Source organism: Danio rerio, chromosome 12, assembly GCF_052040795.2.
Source record: "Danio rerio strain M-AB ecotype USA chromosome 12, GRCz13ab, whole genome shotgun sequence".
NCBI lineage: Eukaryota > Metazoa > Chordata > Actinopteri > Cypriniformes > Danionidae > Danio > Danio rerio.
The window spans coordinates 34,532,594-34,555,883 of NC_141032.1; the positions used below are offsets into that span (position 1 = coordinate 34,532,594).

At 34.7% G+C, this 23,290-nt stretch overlaps 1 protein-coding gene across 2 annotated transcripts in view; it reads left to right on the top strand.

Moving 5' to 3' along the window:
* Positions 1-23,290, top strand: part of ankfn1a (ankyrin repeat and fibronectin type III domain containing 1a) — a 196,629-nt gene that overhangs the window by 3,182 nt on the left and 170,157 nt on the right. For both annotated transcript variants that reach the window (NM_001442680.1, XM_087274532.1), the window contains 3 exon segments: positions 577-701; positions 933-1,085; positions 7,560-7,792. In NM_001442680.1, coding sequence (NP_001429609.1) covers positions 577-701; positions 933-1,085; positions 7,560-7,792 — 511 coding nt within the window.

Below are 23,290 nucleotides of genomic sequence, written 5' to 3' on the forward strand. Positions count from 1 at the left end.
TAAAATATAAACAGTGAAACAAATTAAAATATCAAGACCATCGTGTTGGCCAGTGAAACTGTCTAAAGCTTAGCTCTAATGTAGAGTATCAGAGTCTAATGTTGCTATAGATCTAAGTTAATGAAATGCTGCACTGAACAACATTTAACTTGATTGTTTTCATTGTTTAAATTCTATTTTTTAAACATAGTTTTCATATTTTATATCATAATATTCAAAAATATTAATTTTGCAGGACCATTATGCCAAACAAGTGGTAAAATTTGCCTGTAAGTCAGCTCACCGCCATCATATAACGTGCCCAAATCTCTATTTCCCCGTTGGTGCAGGCTGCTGAGAGATGTCAGCCAGATGTTTTATGTACTGTGTATGCATTAATAATGTGTGCAGACTTTGTTTGCCAACGTCTGTTTGGCACCACCAGCAGGAACCTGCGCCGAGAAATGACCTCAGGTCTAAAACATTAGCCCTGCAGATAATTGGCTGTGAAATTTGGCTTCATTAATGACTGTAGAAAAAAACCTGCCATGATCAGCATACATTAACAGCTTGTATTTTTCCCTCATATACACTCAGAAATGGCTCAAGATGTCTTATGAGGCCGAGAAAACTTGCCTGTTGGCTCCACAGGAATCACAAACACCATGTGTCTGCCACACAGCTAATGAGAAATATGAAATCCCAGGAATGGGAGACGACAGGTACTGTAAATTTAATATATGTGTGTAAATTAAATATACTATATATCACTGTGTATTGTATATTATGTGAATGTCTAGAAATTTTGAAGCATCTAAAAAAAAAAAAAAAAAAAGAACTGAATGAATAAAATGTTAAACACCATGTGTTACTGTTTTCTCTTAACTTATCAGTTTAATAGTTTAAGTTAACAAAACTTAAATTATATATCTTATTTTACTCATGCATTTCAGTGTTTTAGAGATGCTAAGCTACTCCAAATTCTCGGATCTGGAGACGTGGCTCTGTATGCCATCGACTTTGTTACCCAGAAGCAGGGATTCAGTTTGCTCCCTGCCACCACCATCCCATGAGAACGGCACTGCCGACACAGACAGAGAATCCAGGTAATGTGTTTGTGAGAGAATTCTGAGTCAGAGTTGTTCATGTTTCTTTGTTAGAAACCAGTCGGATGGCTTTTTAAAGTAGGGGTTTCAGCTTAGGGTAATTTTCATATTCAACCAGGAATCTAACGCATGTTTGTTTAAGCTGTTAGCTTGGCACACAGTGACTAACTTGATTGTACAAACATGAAAAAAAATCTTCAGTTTAATTATTTGATAGCTGTAAGCAATGTTCAATTCTATTATAAAATAAATAGTTACCTGCACATTTTGCAAGATAGATGTATTTTGTTTGTGAGTTGGGACCACAAAACAAGTCTTATGTTGCATGGGTATATTTTTGGTAACTCAAAGTTTTCCATTACTTTTTTGAGCAGTATATTTTATTGGTCAAAATGATTTTATTAACCAAAAACCATTATTTATATTACAAATAAATAGTTCAGATGCAAAAAAACAAAACAATTTTGCTGAACAAACAGGAGCCTGAGAAAAATTGTCATTTTAGAAGAAAATGTCAGATGCCACTTTTACGTGTTAACTCTACAAATAAATACAATAATCCCTGAAAACATTTTGTAAATATCCTACTGTAAAAAAAATAATAATAATAATAAATAAAAAAATAAATAAATATATATGTATATATATATATATATATATATATATATATATATATATATATATATATATATATATATATATATATATATACACACACACACACACACACACAGTTGAAGTCAAAATTATTAGCCCCCATTTGAATTGTTTTAAATTAAATATTTTCCAAATGATATTTAACAGACTTTCACAGTATGTCTGATAATATTTTTTTCTTCTGGAGAAAGTCTTATTTGTTTTATTTTGGCTAGAATAAAAGCAGTTTTAAATTTTTTAAAAAACATTTTAAGGTCAAAATTATTAGCCGCTTTACACTATATTTTATTAGATTGTCTACAGAACAAACCATGATTATGCAATAACTTGCCTTATTACCCTAACCTCCTTAGTTAAACTAATTAACCTACTTAAGCCTTTATGTCACGTTAAGCTAAATACTAGTATCTTGAAAAATATTTAGTCAAATATTATTTACTGTCATCAAGACAAAGATAAAATATATAAAATAAAAATATAAAAGATAAAATATCTCAGTTATTAAAAATGAGTTATTAAAACTATAGAAATGTGGTGAAAAAATCTTCACTAAACAGATATTGGGGAAGAAATGGGGGGGGGGGGGGGGGGGCTAGAATGGATTGTTTCATATACTTTAAGTAATCTTCAGAATAAGTATATTACATATTATGCCAAGAACTTTAAGAGTAAGTAAATTTTACTCTTAAAGAAGGTCGCTGGGTCGCTGGTTCGAACCTCGGCTCAGTTGGCGTTTCTGTGTGGAGTTGTTCTCCTTGCCTTTGCGTGGGTTTCCTCCGGGTGCTCCGGTTTCCCCTACAGTCCAAAGACATGTGGTACAGGTGAATTGGGTTGGCTAAATTGTCCGTAGTGTATGAGTGTGTGTGTGTGAATGTGTGTGTAGATGTTTCCCTGAGATGGGTTGCGGCTGGAAGGGCATCCGCTGCGTAAAAACTTGCTGGATAAGTTGGCGGTTCATTCCGCTGAGGCGACCCCGGATTAATAAAGGAACTAAGCCGACAAGAAAATGAATGAATGTATGTCTTATTGAATAAAACTCGGGTAACATGGTGGCTTAGTGGTTCAGTAATGTCGCCTCACAGCAAGAAGGTAGCTGGTTTGTGTCCCAGCTGAGTCAGTTGGCATTTCTGTCTGGAGTTTGCATATTTTTGAATAAACTAAACAGGCCGTATTGTTTGTTTGTGAATGAGTGTGTATGGGTGTTTCAGCTGGAAGGGCAATCGCTGTGTAAAATATATACTGGATAAATTGGCGGTTAATTCCGCTGTGGTGACTCCTGTGGAATAGAGGGTCTAAGCCAAAGGAAAATGAATAAATGAATGAATGAATCAATCTCAAACCTATATTCAGACATTTTCCCAAAATGTATCGAAACAATGAAATGACTGCAGTTCTTGCAGTGACCACGGGGTGTCATTGTTTACACATCAATGCCATATTTCTGCTCAAGTCATTTCTAAACAACTTCAAGTATGCACTGTTTTGTACAAGATTGTGATGGTCATTCAAGTGACTCTCCTTCAGCATTTCTCTCTGATTGCTTGTTTCAAGACTCTGGAAATACACTTGTTTTCTCCACAAACACCTTTGAGTGGAAGTTGCAAATATAAGTTTTGGACGAAAAAATCACAAGTAGAATCAGTGTAGCTTTTCAGGATTTCAATATCCAATCAAAACCAATCATGCCTTCTTAGATACCTTTTATATTTAAGCTCAACAAAATCTACAAAGCAAGAAGAGAAAAATGCAGTGCATACAATGACTAAGACCAGTTAATATTGCTTTAATCCAGCCTGGGGTAGAAAAGGAAAACACCCTGTCATCCAAACTTTATGTAATCAGGCTACATTCATAAGCCACGGCCGAGCCATTTATTAAAAACAAAAAAGCCGGGTTTCATACTGCGATGGTGTTATTACATCTCACAGTGGAAACAAAGCATTCACTGGAAACTCGCTACAGTTAATCAAGCCCCACAAAAGCAACTCCACCATCAGATATGCGCTACACTTGACTCTTGACAGAGTGATATGGCTTTTGGTGAGTGCGGCTGGTACACTTTAGCTGAAGGTGCAATTTAATATTTATGCCGTGGCGCTGAATGCTCAGTGGGGCTTCTTTTTTTAAGCAGGGGGCTTCTTTTTACCCCAGAGCAATTGCGTTGTTGATTTGACTATATAAAGGCTTTAACTATGGGAAGTCCTGGGCTAAGAACTGTAGTGTTAGATGTCGCAGGTGCGTTTTTAAAATGCTGATCGTGGCTCATGCGAAATCATATGGGAAGCTCTTAATTACATGTGTTACCTGAAGAGGGAAACATGTTTGCAATGGAACGGATTGTTCAGTATTTGTTCAGAAGAAAAAAGTCAGGATCTCACAAGAGAGGATCATGGAAAAGCCAAAGCTATACGCTTCCAGATTCAAGGTACTGTCTATTCCCATCCTGAAATTTAAAAACAATATTGTGATTTAATATTTGATTATTGAATGGCAGTAGAAAAAAACAATTATAGCATGGTGTGCAAGCTTGGATATATATTTATATAGGTTCCAAATTGTGGTCTATTACTAATTGTAATTTGTCTTTAATTGTGTAATTAGTTATGTTACTCGTGTTTGGATAGTTTTAATTACTTTTACATTGCTTTTGACCTACATTGTTGATCACATGACCGTTAAGTGTGTTAAACATTAAATTACAGTATGTGAGGGGTTTGCCACAATGCTGTGTGGATAATCAATTGATACTTGCCTATTTACTTGCTTCATTGATTTAAAGTTTATGTGAACTTAAAAGTGGAAAATGAATTGGAGGATTAATTATTTTCTGGTTGATTTATAGTTAATTGTTTGATGATTGAGAAAGTAACTGTACTCTGGAATCAGATTACATAATCCAGATTACATTCAATCAGTTACAACTCAGCACACTGTAAACCCAACTTGTGTCATTACTAAAGATATTAAGTTAATATAACTTGACATTATTAAAATACATCATTTAAGCATCAAAATCTTAACAGGTGTGTTTAACTTACTCATTAGGCAGCAAAAAACTTTAAATTAAGATTTTAAGTTGTCTGAACTTAACATTTTAATTATTTTAAACAATAACCCATGTGGTGGGTTTCCCGAACTCTCGTGTTCAATCTGCCCAGCTGGTGGAATGAACTCCCTAACTGCATCAGAACAGCAGAGGCACTCGCTGTTTTCAAGAAACGACTAAAAACTCAACTATTTAGTCTCCACTTCTCTTTCTAATCTGCAATTACCTCTCTGGATATACCACTAACTATACTAAAAAAAATAAATAAATAAATAAAATTACTAATGCTTTCCTTCCTAGACTTTACAGACCTGAAACTTGCCTATAGCACTTATTCAGTATTGCTCTTATAGTTGTGTAAATTGCTTCCTTGTACTCATTTGTAAGTCACTTTGGATAAAAGCATCTACTTAATGACTAAATGTAAATGTAAATGGTGGTGCGGTCGTGCAGTCGGCATTTCTGTGTGGAGTTTGCATGTTCTCCCCGTGTTCGCGAGGGTTTGCTCCAGGTGCTCCGATTTCCCCCAGAAGTCCAAAGACATGTGCCATAGGTGAATTGGGTAAGCTAAATTGGCCGTAGTGTATATGTGTGAATAAGAATGTATGGGTGTTTCTTAGTGATGGTATGCAACTGGAAGGGCATCCGCTGTGTAAAACATTTGCTGGATAAGTTGGCGGTTCATTCTACTGTGGCGACCCCTGATTAATAAAGGGACTAAGCCGAAATGAATGAATTAATTCACCATATCTGTTTAACCAAATGATTGGTTGTGCTTGAAATTCTGTTTTGACAACCGCTCTGATTGGTCGATATAAGTTATATGACACAAAGTGGTCAATTTGCTTGTTATGCTGAATTTTGCTGAAGCACAGCAGGACAGAGGCACTACCTGAACACATCTGATGAAAGAAAAAAGTTGAATTAGTTAGTATATATTTAAATGCTTGCAGTAAATACATTTTTCTCAATTGATGTACACACAGGGGAAAGCTAAATTGGTGTAAGCTAAATTGTCCATAGTGTACAGTATATGTGTATGTCGTGGTATTCCAGGTTGGGGATTGAGCGTTGGGCTAATGACCCACCTTGTAAAAATTACTCCGAACAGAAATGCCCACTACACCGCCACATGGGTTATAGAAGAGACAAGAGACGTTTTTATTTCCAAAACAGAACAACAAGCAAATTAATTAATTTTACAGATTATGTAACAGTGGCGACTGCCCAAAACGCAAATTATTAACACTGAAATTATATTTCAGGCACTACACGGAATAAAAAGGTCTTAAAGGTCTTACTTAAGATTTAGGAAAAACCTGGATAACATATTAAAAGCCACGAGTTACAACTAATACTTTAACAATTTTCCAGATCCTTATTCATTAATTCATTATTCATTTCTTTTTAGCTTAGTCCCTTTATTAATCTGGGGTCACAACAGCGAAAGAAACCGCCAGCTTATCCAGCAACCCATCACTGGGAAACATTCACACACACTCATTCTCACACATATACTTAGGACAATTTACCTACCTATTTCACGTGTATCACATGTCTTTGGACTTGTAGGGCGAAATCCATGCAAACACAGGGAGAAAATGCAAACTCTACACAGAAACGCCAACTGACTCAGATGAGGCTGGAACCAGCAACCTTACTGTGAGGCGAACGTGCTACCCACTGTGTCACCGCATTGCCCTCATTTCCAAATTGCCACAACACACTGTTATGTGAAAAAAAATGAACAGCAAGAAATTGAAAAAAACAAATGCTATTTACAGTGGTTTGAAATATTAAAAAGCTCTTTTCGTAAAACTCAATACATACAGCAGTAAAATAAGTAACACTGTATTAGGTGGCCTAACTAATATGTACTTGCATTACAAAAATACATACAGTGTATTTGCTGTGTTCATAATGTATTGTGGAACAGTTCTCTTACTCTTAAACTGGGAAACAGGTGGGCTTAAGGATAGGTTTGGTGGTTGCTTCTATTTGAGGGTGGGTTAAGGTGTAAAGGATGGTCAGAATTTATTCAAAGATGTAATTAAATGCAGTTATTTGTCAATTATGTGCACAGTGTAAAACATGCGTTTACACAATAATTACATTGTAACAAATTATTAATTTCAGTGAAAATATATTAGTTAGGCCACCTAATGTAAAGTGGGACCACTATTTATTCTGCAGTTGGCAAATTTTAATCTTACTATCCACAATTGAGTTGGACGTTTGACCCTACCTGTGAAATATGAGATTGTAGTTAATAATGTGGTATTGCCTTCAACTTATTAAATCATAATCATATTTTCCTTGTCGGCATCAACAAAGGATGGACAATGGCTTTGAATTCTTACTGTGCCACGCTTCCACTAAAACAATAGCTGCGGTTATTAATATTTTATGTAGCAAAAATAGCTCTATTTTTCACATCCGTATTGAGGTGTATTCAAGAATGTACTTAAACTATGCACACAATATCCTCTCTACATGTTGTTACCCATAATATAATGATTTTACAGCAATCTGCCATTTTGTTCGTACACATTTTCCCACACATTTAATCCCCTGCCTTTTCTGACACACACTGAAAGCTGTAATTTTCTCAGCACTGATTGGTATGAGAGGAAAAAAGTGTGTTTCATCACTGCTGGTATGACACATGCTGTGCAGTACAGGGGAGCTCAATTGTGATCATGAAAACATCCCGCAACGACAGCTAATTATAGTGGAGTGACAGCCGAAATGAAATCTCTTTTGTTCCACAGGCCCCCGGAGAACACGTCTATCAATCTGAGCCAGTGCCAGGAGAGGAAAACCCATCTATTGCCACCCTCACCGCTCATGCCAGTCTCAGCCTCCCCTACATCCTCAACTCCCCTCCGGACCACCTCAACTCCTCTGCCTAAACCCAACAGAGACTCCGGTCAGGGCGGTGTGAGTGTTCGCAAACGCCGGCGTCTGGCTGCTAGCCCTGGAGGACTGCACTGGGATGCATCAGGTATGCCAATCACCAACTGCATCTGTTTACTATGCTCTAAGATGCCAGCTACTTTCTTCCAGATGCTTATTGTCATAGTAGTAATGCAACAAAATTCATTTGGTAGCTCTCAGAGACAAGTAGTGTTAAAACAGGGTTTCTGTGGGTCAGTGAAAAGGATTAAAAGTCATTAAATGCAATTTGTTAAAAAAAAAAAAACTTGTAAATATAATTAAAAACCATTAAATGTATTCATTGTTATTTTAAAAACATATATTTTAATAGAGACATTTTTAAATTGTTTTAAAAGAATCAAAAGTCTACATTGTAAAGTGGTTTTACAGGAAATTCTTTACAAATGACTGGAATAAAAGACATATTACATTAAACTTGCATAAAATACAGGCAAATAAAAATTGGAGTAATATTTAATTTATTATTCAATGTTTCATAATCCGTGATTAAAACTTTTCTGAATTTCTGGGGTATACAATGAGTTGTTTAGTTACAGAACAATTCAGCTTTGAATGACTGGAATAAATAAAATTTTACAATATTTAACATATTTAACATTTTCAAGTCAAATATATAATTATTTTACTGTTTAAATTTAATTTTTGAACAAATAAATGCAGTCAATGTAGGCACATACTTCAAAAATGAAATCAATCAATCAATCAATCAATCAGTCAATCAATCCATCCATCCATCCATCCATCCATCCATCCATCCATCCGTCCGTCAGTCAGTCAATCAATCAATCAATCAATCAATCAATCAATCAATCAATCAATCAATCAATCAATCAATCTTTATTGTCTTAACCCTTGTGCACTGTTCAAATTTACTACCCTTTTGTTTTGTTTCAGATGAAAACATTTACTAAATTAAACTGCTGTAAAAATGCTTCACATCAATATTCTTTTTCATTTTCATTTTGGCATAAATCTGATAATCAATCTCAGTCCTGATCAAAACTACTAAATGTTTTTAAAAATAACAGAATTTCAACTCTTTAATTGCCAAGTTTACAAATGTTGTCACTGATTTGGTGAAAAAAAAACACACACAAAATAACGTATTTTTAATATAAAATTAATTGTAGACTGGATAGAAAAAAAAAAAACTTTTCAAAGTCTTGGACATGTTAATGATTAGGAGGCCAACTGATGATCAACAGTAAAAATTACAAATTTAAACGCCACCAACAATCAAAAATACATGATTATATGGTGTTATGGATTTGCAATCAAAAAATGTCAATGGGGCAAAAGCAGCCACCTACAGTAAATTAGCGAGAAAAAATGAAAATCAATCAAGGGCAATGTTGTTTTACAAGTTTTAAAAGGTAAACAATCCAGTCCACAATCACTTTTTCATATTGAAAATGCTTCATTTTGTGTTTTTTTTCACCAAATCAGTGACATCTTTTATGAATTTGCCAATTAAAGAGTTAAAATCATGTACATTTTCAAGGAATGTAGCTCAAGGAATCTGCTCACCTGATGTTTACATACATAATATTCATATTATTTGCTAATAAATAATCTCATGTAAAACTTTGAATCTGCATCTCATTTTGGGACTGTTACTGGTCCACTGGATGTGGCATTTTGGTCACAGGCCCATGCTTTGAGCGCCTTTCTGACTGAATGAATGAAATACGTGGTTTCCCAACAAGGCAACCTGGGGTACTGAAATATAATTGGCTAAATTGGCAGTGGCTGGCTTAAAAGAACCAAAGCAAAGACAGCTGTTCTGGCACGTAACAGACATTTTCAAAGCAGAATATCTGACTTTACCATTGTTTTTCAGATAAATAAGAATGTTCACTCCGCATGTTTCTTAAATATCTGCAAACATATTATGGTATTTTTAAGGTTTAGAAGAATCAAAATCTTACATATAGCACCTTTAATTTTGTTAGGAAAAAACTTCCATAGAGATGTTTTAGTTACAGAACAATTCAGCTTTGAATAATTGGAATAAATAAAATTTTACAATATTTATAATATATTAAAAATTTTTTAGTAAAATGTTATAACTTGACTGTTTTTAATTCACTGTTAATCAAATAAATGCAGTCAATGGATGCAAATCAATCAGTCAATCAATCAATCAGTCAGTCAGTCAATTAATCATATTAATCAACCATGTATGAAGAGTTTGACTGGAACTTTTAAATCAATATGTGTGCATATGTCTATGTGCAGTATTTATACTGGGGTGTGGCATTAAAAGTTTTTTATAAAAGAGACATTGAAAAGGTAAAAATCATTATATTTGATTTATACACATGTATGCCTTCAAGAAAACCCTCAGAAACCCTGAAAGAAATGTAAGAATAAACAAAGAATAGAAATAAATTCACTATATTATTATTTATATATATATATATTTGTTGGTTAGTGCAGAGATTGTCTGAAGGAAGAATGTATTGCACAATTACAGTAATAATACAGTCCTGAATGCACCAATTTATGCTATAGTTTTGTTATAGTGTAGTGTTTCACCGCCTGATCTTCTCTGTTTGAGCACATTTGTGGCTCTTGAATGGATTGATTTTGTGTCCTGCCTCCTACATTTTGCTTGCAGTGCTGTTTGTTTTTATTCGCTTGATTGCCTGTTGCATCCAATTTCATCAAGCAATTTGCACAGTTTGACATACATATTTGTGAAATTCGAGGGCAGAGGTTCTCTGCAAAATTAATGACTCGCGTAATCTAGCTAATTGCTTCTGCCGGGGAATGATACTCTCACTGTGTTCTGTTGCAATTACCAGTGGTAAAATGACTGATGGCGTGATACACCGTCAGTATATGAAGCGCTAATTTATTATCGCAAATCTAGACGTGCTGTATAAATTTACATAACAGGACGCTACAATACTGTAATAAAAATGACACAAGACGCACGTCTGGCTTGGAGATCTGAAGGGCAAATTACACTGCAATTAAAGGAAATATAGACCTGTCAAGTTTCCATTTGTTTTAAGCCATGGATATTTAGATCACATCTCCGAAGAAGAAAAACAGAGACATGTGAATAAACCAGAGGGGTCTGGATGTAAACTAGGCACAGTTGCAATCTGAGCTGCATGCAGGGCTTTTTAATGCCCACACCTAACCCTACCCCTAACCCTACTTCACAATGACATCACTAGCTCTATTGAGTGCATTGTGTCTGACATTGCCTCTCTGATTTATGCAGCCTCAGCTTTCAAATCCAATGCTGCATCTAAATACTGTTGGAATACACTGCAAATTCGTGTGCAAATACACTGCAAAAAAGTGGAATACACTGCAAAAAAGTGTCTTAATAATTTACTTATATTACATTATATCACAAAACTAAACTAATGCTGCGCAATTTATCATTTCAGCATCGATATGGTAATGTGCATATCCACAATATAATCACATCGAAGAATCTGCAATGTTGAGTCTGGATTATAACCACAGAACACATGATTTTTGGAGTCACTTCAAAGTTGAGTCATAATAGAGTAAAGTTTTATCATTTGTTTGTGTTTTAAGGATTTTAACTGCATTTCAAGAGAGTATAAAACCTTTGGACCAAGAAACGAGTATGTTAGGATGTATAACAAAGATCAATTGCATTTAATTATTTCAATCGTTTTATTGGTCTTTTGTAGGACAAAACAAATGAATTGAGAGAGGTATAGAGTATTTCTCAGTGGTGGGTTGCGGATGGAAGGGCATCCGCTGTGTAAAAACGTGCTGGATAAGTTGGTGATTCACTCCGCTGTGGCGACCCCAGATTAATAAAGGGACTAAGCCGAAGAAAATGAATAATTGAGGTATAGAGTAATATGTTGTCCATTATTAATTCCATCCCATAACCTCATAAACTCATTACCAAAACAAGAAAAGTGAATTTATAAATACATACAGTTGAAGTCAGAACTATTAGCTGCCCTGTTTATTTTTTCCCCTAATTTCTGATTTAAGGAAAGATTTTTTTTTTCAACACATTTCTAAACATAATAGTTTTCATAACTCATTTCTAATAACTGATTTATTTTATCTTTGCCATGATGACAGAACAAAATTTTTGACTAGATATTTTTTAAGACACTTCTATACAGCTTAAAGTGATATTTAAAGGCTTAACTAGATTAAACAGGTTACTTAGGCAAGTTTGTGTAATTAGGCAAGTTACTGTATAATGATGGTTTGTTCTGTAAATCGAAATAAAATATATAGCTAAAAGGGGCTAATAATTTTGACTTTAAAATGGCTTTTAAAAATTTTAAAACTGCTTTTATTATTGCCAGAATAGAACAAATAAGACTTTCTCCAGAATAAAAAATATTATCAGACATACTGTGAAAATTTCCTTGCTCTGTTAAACATCATTTAAAAAAAATATTTTAAAAAATAATAATAAATGAAAGGGGGGCTAATAATTCTGACTTCAACTGTATATACCAACTGAAGTACATTAGATACATACGTAAATAACGTCAGAGAATAACTGCATATAGAAGAAAAAATTGGAAAACAAATTATTTTATTATTTATACAATGAAGACTATATAGTAGGGCTGAACAATATATCGTTTGAGCATTGAGATCGCAATGTGCGTATATCTGCAATAGCCACATCACAGGATTAGATTACATACAATAATGACCATGACATGTTATTTTACATTTGATTGTTCTGCATTTCTGTACTTAAATACTGTTTATAGACTCCCTCAAAACCCTAAAGCACTGTTTAAATATATTTATTTTTGCTGGTAATTTATTATAATTTATAAAGATGCACTGCATAGAAAATACTTGATCACCCCTGTTGATCTAAAGGAATGAAATCTGGTAAAATTATTGACTATTAAGTCTAGTCAATTTACTTTACATTAATTAAGCATATAAATTACACATAACATGACTGTAGGTGTTTGATATCAGCGTTTTAACCAGGATTATCTTGCAGTTCCTGCTGTTTTTTTTGTTGTCAATCGTCAGAGAAGCCTCTGCCATTAGTGCTCTTGTTGTATGTGGAAATAACTCCTAATTGCAGGTTTATTTGTGGCTCTACCCTGCAGGCAATGTTCATTAGCACTTTTGCAATAGTAGTGGTGAACCTTACTGATGGCATAATGAGCCATTCATTGTATAAGGACTTGTCAGCGAAAAGCAACATTTTCTGGTGCACAGAGATGAAGAAGAGGCACAGATATTTATTTAGTCACTGTCCAACCCCACCTACCCTTCAAACGGGTATTATCACTATCTTCAGGGGTGGCACAGAATTGCAGGAAACGACTTTTGTTAATGCCATAAACAGCTCTGCCTATCTCTGGAAGAGCGTACGACTGGTATGTAAACAGAAGATTGTGGAAGAAGGTTGTTGACCGAAAAATGTAAGTTCTGTGATCATTTATTCACCCTCATGTCTTTCAATCCCTACTTTTTTTGTTTCGTTGAACTCAATGGATATAGAATGATCATCATATTTTCAATGTACTGTGTGCGTATGGTGACCATGCAGGGGCCATTAATAATCCTAATAGCAATATATAAAAGTCATCTCAAAAAGCATATGTTGTATTTCAGGTCTTTTAATGAAAGTGAGTGACATGACGGTGAATTAGTAATGACAGAATTAATTTATTTTATTTATTTATTTATTCATATATATATTGGATTTAAAGGAGTGGGTTCATTCTGTCATCATTTAATCACCCTTTACTCCTGTTTGAGTTTTGAACCTGTTGAACACAAAATAAGGTATTTTTAAAAATGTTGGAAACCATTCAGTATTGACTTCCTTTGTGTTTGTTTTTTTCTACTATAGATGTCAATGGTTACCGGTCTCTAACATTCTTCAAAGTGTCTTCTTTTGTGTTTAACAGAAAATAAAACCCTTAAACAGGGTCGGTACCACTGGATGGAGTTAATAGTGAGTGAGTTTAAATTTTGGGGTGAACTCTTTAAATTTCTTTAAGACTAAAAAGTCAAAGATTTGGAGACTTTAAGATTTGACTTTTTTTTTCTGTAGACATTTTTAATAAAGTAGGCATTGGAAAGACATGAGGGTGAGTAAATGATAACAGAACTTGCCTTTTTATTTTTGAAACTCAGCAAGGCTCCATTTGTTTGGTCAAAAATACAATAAATATAGTTACAGAATCGGGTGGCATGGTGGCTCAGTGGTTAGCACTGTCACCTCACAGCTAGAAGGCTGCTAGTTCGAGTCCCGGCTGGACCAGTTTTTGTTTCTGTTTGGATGTTTGCATGTTTCCTCCGGGTGCTCTGGTTTCCCCCACAGTCCAAAGACGTGCACTATAGGTGAATTGGATTAACTAAATTAGACATAGTGTATGTGTCAATGAGTGTTTATATGTGTTTCCCAGTACTAGGTTGTGGCTGGAAGGGTAAAACAATGCTGGAATATTTGGTGGTTTATTCCGCTGTGCAACCCTTGTTAAATAAAGGACTATGCAGAAGGAAAATGTATAAATGAATGACTGTACAGAATTATTGTCAAACAACTGAATATAATGACCCAAAATGCAATTTATTCTGGTTTTGTCAGTCTTCAGTGTCCTATATCCTTCAGAAATGATCATAATATGCTGGTTTGCTGCCCAAGAAACATTTCTGAATATCAATGTTGAAAGCTGTGATGAATTACCATTCAAATGTACCATTTATAATATTACTATTAAAAAAATTCTTGATGTGAACTTCATATTAATCAAATAATCCTGAAATGTAAAATCAAAAATCACAGGTTCAAAAATATGAAGCTTCCCAGCACTGGGTTGCAGCTGGAAGGGAATCCTCTGAGTAAAACATATGCTGGAATAGTTGGTGGTTTATTCCGCTGTGGCGACCCCTGATAAATAAGGGACTAAACCAAAGAAGAATAAATAAATAAATAAATAAATAAATAAATAAATAAATGAATGAATGAATGAATGAATGAATGAATGAATGAATGAATGAATGAATGAAAAGTATGAAGCAGGAAAAATGTTTTAATATTGATGATCATAATAAGAACCATTATTAATGATTAAGCACCAAAGATATTAGATAATAGTGGAACATCAAATCACTATTAGAGTGGTTTTTCTGAAGGATCATATGACACCAAAGATTGGAAATATAAGTGCATATTACAACAGAGAACCGTTTTTGAAATAATAATATTACTACACAATATTTAAATGTTTAATATCAAATATCACATAAAAAGAAGTCACTTTATTCCCATATCAAATATCACATTTGCAACAAACACATGATCAAATATCAGTCTGACGCAGGGGTTTGGATGCAACCTTTATCAGATTGAAAGATTTGCAAAACATCACTATTGTAAACGCGATGGTAAACAGTGATAGTGTTTTCCACACCTTTGTTTAGTCTGATGAAGGCTCCATGTTTTCCATACCTAAATTCACCCTCGGGCTGAAAGTGAAAGGAATGAAAAGGAAAGTGGAGTTGAAGCGATGCACCTCTAGGGATTCTGGGATTGTTTCCACTGAATGTTCAGCACACATATTGATGTCAACAGTGGCGTCAGAATCAATATTTTATCCAGAGAGCCGCAATGGGCGCCGGGTTTTATCTTGCTTTAATGACACCCGCGTGTGTAACAGAATGAGGATTGTTTTCAGCGGCTCTGCTTCTGTTTTTAACCAGGACGTGAGAATCAGCCTTAATGTGCTCAATGATACAATCAGTGTTAGATAAGACCCGTGTACGGGGAAAACGCTAAATGGTGAAAGCCGGAAATTATATAGGATGAAAAAGGCAGGCTGGATAAAAGCAGTTCAGTCATTCAGATGTTTTGTTCATTCATGTTTTTGTGATTTGATACATCAATTTAGTATAAAAAAAGGATAATTGTTGTATGAAAAGATGTAGACAGATTTGTATATTTTAAGATAAATTATACATGAAGTTTATTGTGATTAAATAAATTCACTCTATTTCTATAGAAGTCAGTATTTTTTCATTCAATGATACTGGAAATTGAGCAAAAGTCATATTTTCTGCTTCTAAAAAATGCTGTATTTTAATTTTCTATTGGTTATAGAATACTCAAAACAATCATGTTGAAAATACTGACAAAAGTCGCTAAATTAGAATGTTAGAATTACACTTACTGGCCACTTAATTAGGTACACCATACTAGTACCACCAGGTGGATCCCCTTTTGCCCTCAGAAATGCCTTAACCCTTCGTGGCATAGATTCAACAAAGTACTGGAAATATTCCTCAGAGATTTTGTTCCATATTGACATATAGCATCATGCAGTTGCTGCAGATTTGTCGGCTGCACATCCATGATGCGAATTCCCCATTCCACCACATCCCAAAGGGGATTGGATTGAGATCTGGTGACTGTGGAGGCCATTTCAGTACAGTGAACTCATTGTCATGTTCGAGAAACCAGTCTGAGCTGATTCGCACATTATGACATGGCGCATTATCCTGTTGAGATTCATGCTTTCATGTTGTTGACGCCAAACTCTGACCCTACTATCTATCTAGAAATCGAGACTCATGAGACCAGGCAACATACTTTCAATCTTCTATTTTGGCGAGCCTGTGCAAAATATAGCCTCAGTTTCTTGTTCTCAGCTGACAGGAGTGACACCCGGTGTGGTCTTCTGCTACTGTAGCCCATTCGTCTCAAGGTTTGATGTGTTGTGCGTTCAGAGGTGCTCTTCTGCATACTTCAGTTTTATTGAGTGCTTTTTTGAGTTACTGTTGCCTCTCTATCAGCTGGAAGTTGGAACCAGTCTGGCCATTCTCCTCTGACCTCTGGGATCAACAAGCCATTTGCGCCCACAGAACTGCCGCTCCCTAGATGTTCTCTCTTTTTCGGACCATTCTCTATAAACACTAGGGATGGTTGTGTGTGAAAATCTCAGTAGATCAGAAATTGGCATTTTAGAAGAGTTTATGAATAAATGATGAAAGATAAAATAGGAAAATATATTAAAAGATTTTTTTTTTAATATTCTATTGGTCATGGTATTCTCAAAAAAAAAAAAAAAGGAAAAAAGAAAATATGACATATTTTAAAAGTAAAAAGATTTGCAAATGTTACCAAACTAGCATGTTTGAATAATTTATGGATGAATGATGAAAGATAAAATAAAAATATATAAATGTTGTTTTTTAAATTTTCTATTGGTCATAGTATCATAAAAAAAATCATGTTGTGCTTTTCAAAAAAAAAAAAAAAAACAGTGGTAGAGATATATTCATCATTAATTAAACGACACATTGTCAAGTTAGCATGTTAGAATACTTTATTAATGAATGATAAAAAATATATAATAAATTCTTCTTTTACATTTTCTAAATGTCATAGAATCCTATGAAATCATATAATGAATTCAATAAAAAATAAATAGGACAGATGATTCAACATTGAAAATAGTTACAAATGTCACTAAATTAGCAGGTTAGAATTATTTGTAAATGAATTATGAAAAAAAGGCGAAAAGAGAATGAATAAATCTTAAAGTTCAGCTTTGAATGAGGCAAACTAATTATATGATAAAATTGATTCACGCATAGACTACAATCACAAGAGTAATTTTGAAATAATATTTCATAATATAACTGTTTGTACTTTTAATTAAAATAATGCATAATTTGTGAGAATAAGACAGACACTCAAATAAGAATATTATAATAATAGCAAAAACAAATGCATTAATTAATGTTTAGTAGATCATTTCAATAAAGTCCAGCTTTTTTTCTTCAGTTTTTTAATTGATACTGACTTTTGTGCTATAGTTTTTGCAATATTTTTCTAGTTAGCTGTAAATGCTGGTCAGTGATGAAGATAATTTAATTAGATGTCATATTTAAGTCATGAAATTTAAATGATTTCTTTTTTGAATTATAAATGGTTCTGTAATTTAAATGAAACTGATGAGGAACTCGTTAAATCCATCTATACTAATTTAAAAACTGTACAATTTTAATGACCATTGAAGTGTGCTATTTGCATTTTGTAAAATTTCATCTTTATCTTTTTTTCTTTTAAAAAAGACAATGAATTTATCACTAGTATAACCTTGTAAGATGATCGAACACACTGATCAGTTTGATTAGCAGCTTATTTAATTGTTCATCTCCCTCAGTTGTCCAGCAGAGGTCACTGTTGTTTTTGTGCTTGGACACAGAAGCGGTTCACTCAAGATATGAGTGAGTAATAGCAAAGAGTAGACTTATTTCTGTTTTTCAAGCCACCGCTCTATTGAATTGTATTCTGTAATTTGGGAACAGGACGTGCTGTGAGGCTCAGATGGACAGTCTGTACCAAAGTCTTTGTTTCTGCCCCATTAAAATGTCAGCTGTCATTCAAACCCCCAGCTGCTGATTAACCACACGGTCGTGAGTCAGCATTAAATTAAATCACGGCCAATTTGCATTTAATGACAGATGATTTGCACAGTTGCTGAGGATAAATATCACCATTACATAAGATCAGACTACTCGTATGTTGCTGAGGTTAAAGCTTGTTTTCAAGCATCACCGTACAGAATAATATATAAAATACACTCCCCCATCTGCCATTGGCCAGTCATACAGATGATCCCCTTTTAAAAAAATTGATAGAGCAAATGATGTCGTGTCAGACTGCGGATGCTGATTTTTACATGTTACTTAGCTGCATTTTCTTTGTAAAAAGCTTAATTAAAAGAAGTAATGCATTAAGAAAATTATAAACTTATACAATAAAAAATATATAATAATACAAATTTGTAATGATCTAAAAACATTAAGTAGAATTGTAAATTTAAGAATAAATGATAATAAAAATAAATATTGAATTTATCTCCTAGATTTCATGACTTATAGTAAAAAAGTTTGTGTGTGTGTGTGTGTGTGTGTGTGTGTGTGTGTGCAATATCACAAGAGTAGCAGTGTGATATGGCTGTACTGTATATACATTAAAGCCAATGCACCAACTCACGCCTCCCACTGTGCCGATTTACAGCCTTATTGCGCTGCTAACAGCTTGATGGCATAATTTTAATATATCAGTAACACTTTCTTTTGATGGTTTATTTGAGTATTATTAGACTGTCTGCTTAAGCTCTGTTAATAATGCTCCTTCAACAGACATTTAACTGACTATACAGTAAGAAACTTTGCAAGTACAAGTCAACTTACACTAACCCTAACACTAATCCCAATTTAACAGTCTATTTATAATCTAATGAGAATTAGCTGGCATGTAGATGCAATGTAACTTAAATTCAGCAAACAGACCATCAAAATAAAGTGTGATCAGAAAATCAAGTTCGGAGATTCCAAAAAGGCTTTTTGAGGAACTACTTTTTTTCCACCATTTATTTACATCCGCAGCTGACATCGGAACTGCAGAAACTATTACTAATTCACCTTCGTCATTTTATATGCTTATTTCACACGGCTGCCATTTTAAAACAGGAAAGCGAGGCTGCGGTGGGAAGAAACCCGGAAGTATAGGATCAGCACTGTAAACATTGCAGCATCATGCTGTGTACTAAAACCCCCTAGCTGTTGCCGAGATTTCAAAATGCAGAAACGGTGTAAACATCACTCACTTTAATATCATTCATTCAGTTTAATTTAAACAATTAAAAGCATTAGGCCTCAAGCAACATTACGCTCTTTCAGAGTAATACATCCAAGTGTCTTCCTAGGCTTCAGTTCATGGCAGCAGGTAAACACCGTAATGGCGCTTCCCTTCTTCAGCCTATGTAACCTGGTGTAATAGTATCTGGATGCAGCCTTTATGATGCAAGCTGAGGTTGCATCACTCAGCGATGCAATATCAGACTCAATGCACTCAAATGGAGGTAGTGACATCACTGTGTGGGGTAGGGATAGGGGTGGGGTTAGGTAAGCCCATTAAAAAGCATTGGATGCAGCCCAGATTGCACTGCACCAGGTCTGCATCCAGACCCCTCTTACCTGGTGAGCGATAAAACAATGCAGTCCTCTGTAGCACACCCTCCTGTTGTCTGTAATAGTGTTGTTTCAATACTGAAGTTTTAAAAACGTCCAGTTCCCACTAACATTTAAGCGCTGCTGAGCGCGCTCATAAACGCTGCTGATTAGCTATAGTATTCACCAGTGCTCAAAAGAAATTACTGTGATTGGCTGTGAAGGTCATCAGCTCACCACTTTTCACCGAGTGCAAACACAGATACACGGACATTGGAGCTTTTAAAGTCGTGAAGATCAGTCGATTCGTCAGCGGATCGCTTGTCTGTGTTTGTGCTCGGTAAACATCGGTGAAGTGTGGTGAACTGATGACCTTCACGGCCAATCACAGTCATTTCTGTTAAGTGTGTGAACACAAAGGCAAATCAGCACTGTTTAAGAATGCCATCAACAGTGCCTCAAATGTTAACGAGGAATTGGCGTTGTTTTAATTTTATTACAGTACCGAAATTCAGTATTGTGTCAGGTCAAATATAGTGAAAGAGTCAGTTCATTAACTTGAGTTTGATGAATAGCATCAAAAACCTGTGTTTGGGAAAGAAAATGTTAGCTAACTAGTGCCATTTCCCTAAACTTAGCTGAAAATGAGGTCAAGTATCCCTTTTATTTTCACTATTTATTCAGAACAGACCTTTGAGCTGCTCGGAAGGCTGTGAAAGTATAAATTTGTGTCGATTTCTCTTTGCTGATAAGATATACAGCCCGGCACACAACATTCCTGTGTGACTTAGGCGATACTTCTGGGTTTCTCTCGATTTTGCTGTTTAAAATGACAACCCCATGAAATCAGTCCATAGCTAGTATTTCAATGATTCTCTAGTGTAATGTCTAAAGCTATGACAAAACTGATGATTTTGCTCACCTTGTAAGATTAACAGCAAGAAATGCTATCAGTCTACAGAAACTTAGAATTTCTCGGTGGCAATCAGGATATCACAATAATTAACCCCGAAAAAAAACAAAGCAACGCAAACACTACCAGATTACTGTTGTTTTTGCAATAAGTAAAAATGCTTAACACATGTAGGCATTTCTTCTTTCTTTCTGTTTATTGAACTAGTCTGCAGTAATGAAAACACGAGACTCGTTAGAAGCAATCAGATGGCCAACCAAAAAATAACTCTGGGTTATACAAAGAGTGTCCAACACAAAATACACACATTCCAAATATACGAGTCCCATCTTACACTACAATTAGTATGGTTTAAATACAGCTCTACAACATACAAAAGAGAGAGATCAACTTAGAAAGTCACTTGCAATCTAAACAACTACATTATATATATGATGTATATATAACAAATATAACAAATATTTTATCAATTGTAGTCAAAAACATGTATACACAATTCACACAAATAAATTTGTTAATATTGACTTCGCATATTGATTTCGGATGCGATTAATCATTTGACAGCACTAAAATATATAAATAAATAGCAGGCCTTCGTAATACTGAATAGCAGCTTATGCACCATATTTACTTTTAACAGGTCAGTGCCAGTGGTGTAGTGGTTAGTGCGTCAACACTTGCACTCTGGTGTTCGACCCAAGTTTGATTCCCGCCTTGTGGTCCTTTGCCGATTCTTCCCATCTCTCTGCTCCCTACACTTTTCTGTCAAGACTCTCTACTGTCCTATCAATTGAAAAAAAAAAACAAAACTATTATAAACAGTAAATACATAATTAATTAAAATGTAATAAATTACACTTAAACATAATAATACATTATATACTATACAACATTTTACTATTATTTTTATTATTAAATAACGAATAAAAAAACTTTAATGTATAATAATTAATTGCTCTTTTTCCTCAAAATAACAAGCATACTATTTACGTCTCCACAGTAGCATGTATAATAATCATTAGTGACATCATCCTACTAGTCTGTACATTATCGGCAAACACATTAGCTAAACCTTCCCAGAATGCTTAACATCGTTGGTTTGTCCTTGTCTGGTGCTCAATGACATTCTTTGTCTCTTCTGGCATTATATATATCTTTCAACATCCTGATGAATGAACAGTCCAGTGACCCTAAAGCCTGCACCTCTTCACCCTTCTCTTGTGAGGATGACAAAGATGGAGGCCAAACGGTGGTCATGGAAACTGGGCCTCATTAGCAGCAGCTGTAGTTAGTTTTAAGCCCTTAAGATTCTCCTCACGTCTGTAATTTAGTTGGACTTGGTGTTAAATAACACTTATCAAATGCTTTACTCTCGGCTTGAAAGACAGACGCAGTGCTTCATCAACACGCAAGACGTCTTCCTGTCCATCCATGGACGCCTTTCTGATAAAATGGCTAATTGGACAAATTGGACCAATCCCATAATTTGGGTTTTGATTACTTCTTTGACTTTATAATGGGGTAATTTGACTCACTTATGCTGAAGGAGGGTTTATAAATAGTGTCAAATCTGTTTAGCTATGAATCTTTGCTGTCATCAGACTCTTGAAACTCATTAATGTGTAAGTGCCTCAGAGGCACGTCCTAAAAGCTGAATATTCAGTCGAATTATTAAGATTTGACTTCTAAGAAAAGTGTGTACACTCTCAGAAATAAAGGTACAGGAGCTGTCACTGGGACAGTGCCTTTTCTAAAGATACATAATTGTCCCTGAGGGGTCCATGATGGTACCTCAACGATACTTTTTAGGCACATTTGGGCACTAAAATGCACCTTTGAGTTACCACTGTGAACTCTTAGGATACAAATATGTATGTGAAATCTGTACCTTTTTTTCTAATTGTATATGGAAACTCGTTTCTGGCACTGAATAAAACATTAAAGGCCACATGAACTGGAAGTTGCTAAAGCTTTATTTCAGTATGTTGATGTACTTCCAACTGACACTGAATATTGAGGAGGGGGCAGAGCTTTTTGTGCATCATTTACTCATGGCAAACTAATGGTAAGAAGGGTTTGGTTAAGAATATTGTGGCTGAAGCCATCAAACTGACATCAACAGAGAATGCACAAGCAAATGGTCAAATTTAAATGAAAATTACCAAAACAAACTTTTTATTTGCTGTGGATTAACTTATACGGATTCATTGTTCACCTAAAGAATAACAATGTGCGCTAGCAAAATGAACATAACACATTTTGATTTCACAAAGACTTTTAAAAATGGTCATTTGTGACTCTTAATATCATACTTTTTTATGACAGTTGCATGTTTATATCATAATTTAGTTTTTTTTCAGAATAGTGTGATATGAACAGTGCTGAGGAGTAATGAAATAACGGTTATACATATGTAAAATACAAATTGAGTAACTGTATTTCATTATAATAACATTTTAAATAGGTGGTAACAGAGGTGTGGACTCGAGTCATGTGACTTGGACTCGAGTCAGACTCGAGTCATGAATTTGATGACTTTAGACTCGACTTGACAAAATATAAAAAGACTTGCAACTCGACTTGGACTTGAACATAAATGACTCGGACTTTGACTAGGACTTGCCCCTATTGACTTGTAAAGACTTGCTGCTTCCCATGAAAAGC